The sequence below is a fragment of the Podarcis bocagei genome (assembly GCF_964188305.1).
Source record: "Podarcis bocagei genome assembly, contig: HAP1_SCAFFOLD_441, whole genome shotgun sequence".
NCBI lineage: Eukaryota > Metazoa > Chordata > Lepidosauria > Squamata > Lacertidae > Podarcis > Podarcis bocagei.
In genome coordinates, this window is record NW_027670007.1 from 24,247 (window position 1) to 32,866 (window position 8,620).

Genomic DNA, 8,620 nt, shown 5'->3' on the forward strand with positions numbered 1-8,620 from the left:
GAGAAAGCCATGCTTTCATCCTGTATGTTTCTGTTGTGAAATCTTCAGATGAAAGGCACATAAATATTAAAAATGATAATGAATAAGGATATTGACAAGCTGGAACATGTGCAAAGGAAGGCGATTTATGTCTATATTTAATTTATATACCACCCGACCCAGTGGTGCCAACTTGAATAAAATATTGGTGGGAGGGGAGGGAGGTAAGGCCTGCCTTGCATAATCAATCACATGATGCATAAAGGGCATTGGAATGGCATTGCCTATCAACTGGGGGGGGGACCCTCAAATATACTATTGGGGGGCAAAAACTCCTTGGTCTCTAAATGTTGACTCCTGTTCCCACATGTCTCAGGACAGTTACAACATAAAAACAACATAAAAACACAAAATACACATCAGTAACTCAACTCTCCACCACATTTTAAAAGGGCCTTAGATGTCAATCAGCCAAAGGCCTGGTTAACAAGCTGCGGATTTGCCTGGCTCCTAAAGCTACAGAATGAAATATTTTTCCGACCTTTGTATGAATTCTTTGATGGGAAGTGAGAGAGGAGTTGTGACTGAATATCTTTCCACATTCCACACACTGATAGGGTTTCTCTCCTGTATGAATTCTTCGATGGGAAGTGAGAGAGGAGTCATCAGTGAAGCTCGTTCCACATTCCATGCACTGATAGGTTTTCTCACCTGTATGAATTCTTCAATGTGAAGTGAGATCACTCTTGTGACTGAAGCTCTTTCCACATTCCCCACACTGATAGGGTTTCTCTCCTGTATGAATTTTTCGATGGGAAGTGAGAGAGGAGTCATCAGTGAAGCTCTTTCCACATTCCCCACACTGATAGGGTTTCTCCCCTGTATGAATTCTCTGATGGGAAGTGAGACCCGAGCTCTGCCTGAAGCTCTTTCCACATTCCCCACACTGATAGGGTTTCTCCCCTGTATGAATTCTCTGATGGGAAGTGAGACTGGAGCTTGTAATGAATTTCTTTCCACATTCCCCACACTGAGAGGGTTTCTCCCCTGTATGAATTCTCTGATGGGAAGTGAGATTGGAGTTCTTATTGAAGCTCTTTCCACATTCCCCACACTGATAGGGTTTCTCCCCTGTATGAATTCTCTGATGGGAAGTGAGACCCGAGCTCTGCCTGAAGCTCTTTCCACATTCCCCACACTGATAGGGTTTCTCCCCTGTATGAATTCTCTGATGGTTAGTGAGATGGCAGCTCATACTGAAGCTCTTTCCACATTCCCCACACTGATAGGGTTTCTCCCCTGTATGAATCCTCTGATGATAAGTGAGATGGGAGCTCCAACTGAAGCTCTTTCCACATTCCCCACACTGATAGGGTTTCTCCCCTGTATGAATCCTCTGATGGGAAGAGAGATCATGGCTGTGACTGAAGCTCTTTCCACATTCCAAACACTGATAGGGTTTCTCCCCTGTATGAATTCTCTGATGCTTATTGAGATTGGAGCCCTGACTGAAGCTCTTTCCACATTCCACACACTGATAGGGTTTCTCTCCTGTATGAATTTTTCGATGGGAAGTGAGAGAGGAGTCATCAGTGAAGCTCTTTCCACATTCCATGCACTGATAGGGTTTCTCCCCTGTATGAATTCTCTGATGGGAAGTGAGATCACTCTTATGACTGAAGCTCTTTCCACATTCCCCACACTGATAGGGTTTCTCCCCTGTATGAATTCTCTGATGCTTACTGAGATTGGCGCTCTGACTGAAGTTCTTTCCACATTCCCCACAATGATAGGGTTTCTCCCGTGTATGAATTCTCTGATGCTTAGTGAGATTGGCGCTCTGACTGAAGTTCTTTCCACATTCCCCACACTGATAGGGTTTCTCCCCTGTATGAATTCTCTGATGCTTAGTGAGATTGGCGCTCTGCCTGAAGTTCTTTCCACATTCCCCACATTGATAGGGTTTCTCCCCTGTATGAATTCTCTGATGGGAAGTGAAATCTGAGCTCTTCCTGAAGCTCTTTCCACATTCCCCACATTGATAGGGTTTCTCTCCTGTATGAATTCTCTGATGGGAAGTGAGAGTGGAGCTTCTAATGAATTTCTTTCCACATTCCCCACACTGATAGGGTTTCTCCCCTGTATGAAGTCTTTGATGGGAATTCAGACTTTGGCTGTGACTGAAGCTCTTTCCACATTCCATGCACTGATAGGGTTTCTCCCCAGTATGAATTCTCTGATGGGAAGTGAGAAAGGAGCTCGTACTGAAGCTCTTTCCACATTCCATGCACTGATAGGGTTTCTCACCTGTATGAATTCTCTGATGGTAAGTGAGATGGGAGCTCTGACTGAAGCTCTTTCCACATTCCATGCACTGATAGGGTTTCTCCCCTGTATGAAGTTTCTGATGCTTAGTGACAGCAGAGCTGTGACTGAAGCTCTTTCCACATTCCCCACACTGATAGGGTTTCTCCCCTGTATGAATTCTCTGATGGGAAGTGAGACTGGAGCTTGTAATGAATTTCTTTCCACATTCCCCACACTGAGAGGGTTTCTCCCCTGTATGAATTCTCTGATGGGAAGTGAGATTGGAGTTCTTATTGAAGCTCTTTCCACATTCCCCACAATGATAGGGTTTCTCCCCTGTATGAATTCTCTGATGGGAAGTGAGACCCGAGCTCTGCCTGAAGCTCTTTCCACATTCCCCACACTGATAGGGTTTCTCCCCTGTATGAATTCTCTGATGGTTAGTGAGATGGCAGCTCATACTGAAGCTCTTTCCACATTCCCCACACTGATAGGGTTTCTCCCCTGTATGAATCCTCTGATGATAAGTGAGATGGGAGCTCCAACTGAAGCTCTTTCCACATTCCCCACACTGATAGGGTTTCTCCCCTGTATGAATCCTCTGATGGGAAGAGAGATCATGGCTGTGACTGAAGCTCTTTCCACATTCCAAACACTGATAGGGTTTCTCCCCTGTATGAATTCTCTGATGCTTAGTGACATCAGAACTCTGACTGAAGCTCTTTCCACATTCCACACACTGATAGGGTTTCTCCCCTGTATGAATTCTCTGATGGTAAGTGAGATGGGAGCTCCAACTGAAGCTCTTCCCACATTCCATGCACTGATAGGGTTTGTCTCCTGTATGAATTCTCTGATGCTTAGTGAGATTGGAGCTCTGAGTGCAGCTGTCTCCACACTCCAAATTTTTGCATGGCTTCTCCTCTCTGGGGATTTTGTCGTGTTCACCTTTGTTCTCGATTTCCAATTCATCACAATCTGCAACGGAGACAAAAAGGGATTAGAGCCTCGGGAACAAATGAAGAAGAACTGAAGGGAGTTGGGTGTGTGTTCATTACCTTTGTGTTTTGTCATTAACCAACATATTTCTTATTAGATTCTGATGGGTTGTTGAATGTTATTTTCTTTGATATACTGTAGTGGTAAAATTGAGAAAGCCTTTCAGAAAAAAGTGCATTTCAGATGTTTGATGGCTCATAACACCACTTCCAACTGTAACCTGAGGTATGACTGTAATACCATAATATTATATAGCAATGGAAAGATAATTTAATCAAGAATGCAGTGCAACAAAGTTTGTTCAATTATCTGTATTCTATCAAAGGTTATAGACATATGACCCGAAAAGGGAAGCACAACTTGCTTAGGTTGACTTTTGTCAGTGTATTATGGGAATGCTATCAATTTGGTTGGTCTTTTTGGTTTTCATTTGGTGAGTTTGTAAAACGTAATAAAATAAAATAAAAGGTACAAAGAGTTGACTAGTTACCCAGAAAGAGATGTAAAATCGTACTATTAGGGACACGACAAGGCTGCCCAATTTCCCCACTACTTTTTATTTCGGTCCTGGAGGTTCTGTTAAATATGATTAGAAGGGACCATTTGAATAAGGGTATAACGGTCGGAGCTAAACAATATAAATTGAAAGCTTTTGCAGATGACTTAGTATTGACACTACAGGAGCCAGAATCTAGTAATAAAAGAGTATTAGAACTGATCCAAGAGTTTGGTCATGTGGCAGGATTTAAGTTGAACAAGTTAAAAACTAAATTCCTTGAGAAAAATTTAACAACGATTGAGAAAGAGAGGTTTCAGAATGAGACAGGTTTAACAGTGGTTAAGAAGGTGAAATACTTGGGGATTAATATGACAGCTAAAAATGGGAACTTATTTAAAGACAATTATGAGAAATGTTGGTCGGATGTTAAAAAGGATTTAGAAATATGGTCAAATCTGAAGCTTTCCTTGTTGGGTCGAATTGCTGTTATAAAGATGAATGTACTGCCAAGGATGTTGTTTCTGTTTCAATCATTACAAATTTTGGAAAAGATGGACTGTTTCAAGAAGTGGCAGAGAGACATTTCTAGATTCGTCTGGCAGGGCAAGAAGCCCAGAATTAAATTTAAAATACTAACTGATGCAAAAGAAAGAGGGGGATTTGCCCTGCCAGACCTTAAACTCTATTATGAATCAGCAGCTTTTTGCTGGTTGAAAGATTGGCTGCTTCTTGAGAACACAGACATTTTGGATTTAGAAGGTTTTAATAATGTTTTTGGGTGGCATGCATACTTGTGGTATGACAAGGTTAAAGCACATAAAGCATTTAAAAACCATATTGTCAGGAAAGCATTGTTTAATGTCTGGATAAGATATAAAACTTACTTGAAAATGAGAATTCCGGAGGCGGCGCCAACGGCAATGGCGGTCTCCTTCTAGCTCGGAGGGAGAAGCTCCGCGGAAACCTGGTCTTACCGCTACGGTGAAGTGGGGACCCTGTCAGAAACCACAGGCGGGTGAAGCCTGTGGCCGTGGGACTCGGCGGGCACCGAAAGCGCCTCCCCAATTTGCAAAGGGACCCCGTGAGGGGTTCCGGAGCGGAATGGGGGTGGCGCGGTGCTGAGAGTCGATCGCTACTTCCGTGGAGTGAAGCCGCGCAGCTGTTGCCGGAGAGCGCTGACCTTTTTTCCTCTGACAATTCGGCTGTCAAACAACAACCCGTGAGTAGGTCAAGCATTAAGACTGAAAGCTTAAGGAAAATTAAAGTAAAATTTGGTACTGAAGCGGGAAGGTGCAAAGAGGAAGTCCACCTTCTGGTTTGTATAAAGATCAAAGGAAAGACCGTCCAAGCCAAATACCGGGCGAGGAGTGTTAAAAAGATTTAAATCCTAAATGTCTAACTAAGGAACTCCCTCCCTAAAATGAAAGAGAGGGAGGGAAGAAGGGACAGTATTTCTTTTGCCTATTTAAAAATTTAAAAGAGAAAGGAAGAGACACAAGACCACCTCTCAATTCCTGGGAACAGACTGCCAAGACTGAATAGATTTGTTGCATTGAGAACAGCACTCTCTATGAACAATGTAACTTGCTGACAGTTAACCCTGCAAGTGAGACACTTTGAAACTGTTAAAACTGTTATTTGTTCTGCTGAAGGGGGCTTTTGAAAGTTTGGCAAGACATTTTGTTGCATTATTACTGACTATTACTGTGTCCCCCTAGAGGCTTATTGAAATTGTTACAACTGGCCGGGGAATTTTCCACTTAGCACCAGCCTGGGAAAGCCCAACAGCAAAACAAGTCTGACTGTGGGAGCGACCTTGACTTCCAGATAAAGTGCCATGGATGAAAAGCAAACAAATCGGATGAAAAGGTAACAAGATCAGGCAAAGTGAGACACCAACCGACCAGTGCAATACTGCAGCAGCGTGGGGCATCTGCCTCTGACCCTCCTGTGCCACAAGGGGAAGACCCAGTGCAAGCTGGGTCAAAAGGGATGACAGAAGAAGGATTTACTTCTGTTTAAAATAAGATTTATGAAACTTTGGACAAATCAAGTAATCAAGTTGCTAAAGCAACAAATAAAATTGACCAGAATACTACAAGTATTAACAATTTGGGGCAGAAGGTGAATTCTAATACAGATTCAATTGAAAAATTACTGCAACAGTCAGAATTAAACCAAAAGACGGCCCAGGAAGCAATAGAAAAAGCAGCTGCTGTAGAAGAAAGGATAACGCCGATAAGTAAACAGCTTGGGGACCATCAGGTACGGCTTGGGGACCATCAGGAACTTCTGTCTATGATTGAGTTGAAGGAAAAACAGACCAATTTGAGGGTCAGGGCGGTACCTGAACTTGAGAAAGATAGCTTGAGTGACTATTTGACACAGGAATTTGCAGACTTTTGGAAATTGGAGGACAAGCAAGACTTCAAAATAATAAACGCCTTTAGACTTGGGAAAGGAGGGAGAAAGAACAGAGTGAGAGACTGTTTGATTACTCTTCGATCTAAAGAGGAGCGAGATAAAATACTGAGTCTGCACTATCAGAATACCTTGATAATGCAAGAGTCAAGAGTAGAAATATTTAAGGACATTCCGAAACATCTACTGGAACTCAGCTCCAATTACGGAGACCTGGTGACTTTGCTGAGAGGAAACAGAATTATTTTCAGGTGGGAATTCCCTCAAGGCCTATCTTTTAGCTTTAAAGGCAAGAAGTTTAAAATAAGATCAGTGGAGGAGAAGGAATTTTTTTTGAGAGACCACCAAGAAGACCTGCAAAAAGGAGCGGAAGGAGAGCTTAGAGCCTTACCACCAGGATTACTAGACAAAGGACTACCACTTTTGGGAGTGGACAAGACAAAGAAAGTGATACCACCGTCAGAAGAAGAGGAATTATTGGGAGCAGTTGGAGGAGAGTAAATTTAAATACATCATGTCTCTGCAACTATTAAGTTGGAATATTCACGGATTTAATTCCCCGGAGAAAAGGAAAAAGGTCTTTCATATACTTAAAAAGGAACAATTGGACTTAATTTGTTTACAGGAAACACATGTGACAAGGCTACAGAGGAAAATATTGACTAACAAAAGGTTGGGCCAAGAATTTATCTCATCGGACAATGTTAAAAAGCGAGGAGTGGTCATTTATGCAAAAGAGAGCCTGTCACCGAAATTTGTTTTCAAAGATGATCAAGGAAGATTCATAGCAATTGAAATTCAAACACAAGGAGAAAATTTTTTGATAGTAGGTGTTTATGCACCGAATGAGGGGAAATCTACATTTTATAAGAAGTTGCATGAGACACTATTGGACTATATGGACTATAACATCGTTTTGATGGGAGATATGAATGGGGCGGTATAAACAAACATGGATAAGTCACAGAGACAGGTAGTTACCAAAGATGGCAGACTACTAAAAACCTTTTTTGAATTGACTGACAATATGGACTTGATTGATATTTTGAGAATCAGGAATCCCTTGGGATGATTGAAAGATGGAGTTAATTTTAAACTTTTTCTGTTTTCTTTTTATATATAGCTATTGTCATTTCTTTTTTTATATATATTCACTTTTTCTATGTGTTTTTTTTTACTCTTTTATATTTTTTAGACTGTTACTTATGATTTTTGTGAATTGTATTGTGTAGCTCTATGTCCGTTTTTAAAATATTAATAAATATTATATTAAAAAAAATGGGCACAGGATGTTGGACATAACATTATGTTTGCTGACTGGGAACAGCTGTGGACCACAGGTATGAAATTCACGGCATGTAATGCCTAAAGAGAGAATATTATGAAAATGATATACAGGTGGTACATGACACCAGTCAAGCTATCAATTTGGTTGGTCTTTTTGGTTCTTTCATTTGGTGAGTTTGTAAAACTTAATAAAATGAAAAAATGGTACAAAGAGTTGACTAGTTACCCAGAAAGAGATGTAAAATCGTACTATTAAGTGAACAAGGCTACAGGTATGAAGAAATTAGAAGAAAGATTGGGGAAAACTTAACCAAAGCTGGTCTATATTTTTGAAGAGGTATAAGAGACTCAGTCACTCCAAAATCAGACTGGTAAAGGCAGGAAAAGGTGCAGAACAGCAAGTGATGATCGAAGAATGGAGAGACTGTGCCTGCATGACAGAAGAAAATCATTACATTCTTCATTAAATTATTTTTCCATTGATATGTAGTTTTATGCTGTTACTCCCAAAAAAGTGGTGTCATGAGGTATCAAAGCTCTGAAATACACTTTCTCCAAAAGGTTTCCACAATTTTGGCCACTAGTGTAAGTTGTTCATTTTAAAGTTAATGTACTTTTTATATGGGGACAGATTGTTATGATTAATGTTTCATGTTTTTATATGTGTTGGAAGCTGCCCAGAGCAGCTGGGGCAACCCAGCCAGATGGACAGAGTAAAAATAAAAATTATTATTACTATTATTATTATTATTACTTCTACTACTACCTGAGATTCAATAAGCCTGGCTCTTCTCTGGGACGGATTTTGTTTGGCCCAGTCATGGCATCCCCTCCATCTCCAATGTCAGTCGTCTCTCTGGTCAACCCAAGACTGACAGCAGCAAAAACAAAAACAGAAAACTTGACAGAAGCTACTTATCTTTCCGCACAACTCTGAAGCTAAATAAAAAAAATTCCTTCCAGTAGCACCTTAGAAACCAACTGAGTTTGTTATTAGTATGAGCTTTCGTGTGCATGCACACTTCTTCAGATACCAACACTGAAGCTGACATTTAAGATGCCTTGGCAGTTCAGAGACCCAACTGTGGTAGAAAAAGGCAGAACTGGAGGAAGATGGTTCACAGAAAA

General features: G+C 41.1%; 1 protein-coding gene across 4 annotated transcripts; it reads right to left on the reverse strand.

Moving 5' to 3' along the window:
- Positions 1–8,586, reverse strand: LOC308579637 (uncharacterized protein). 4 transcript variants are annotated; one of them, XM_081214207.1, is made up of 3 exons: positions 3,345–3,485; positions 691–3,264; positions 1–606 (listed from the first exon to the last, which is right to left on the reverse strand). In XM_081214207.1, exons 1-2 carry the CDS (start codon positions 3,358–3,360, stop codon positions 704–706), a joined length of 2,577 nt encoding a protein of 858 aa, XP_081070333.1. In that variant the 5' UTR covers positions 3,361–3,485; the 3' UTR covers positions 1–606; positions 691–703. The 4 variants fall into 4 exon arrangements, with proteins under 4 accessions (XP_081070333.1, XP_081070334.1, XP_081070335.1 ...); XM_081214208.1 differs by lacking the exon at positions 3,345–3,485 and adding an exon at positions 8,259–8,586 and having other exon boundaries at positions 1–3,264; XM_081214209.1 differs by lacking the exon at positions 3,345–3,485 and adding an exon at positions 7,804–8,245 and having other exon boundaries at positions 1–3,264.
- Positions 8,587–8,620: the final 34 nt, after the last annotated feature.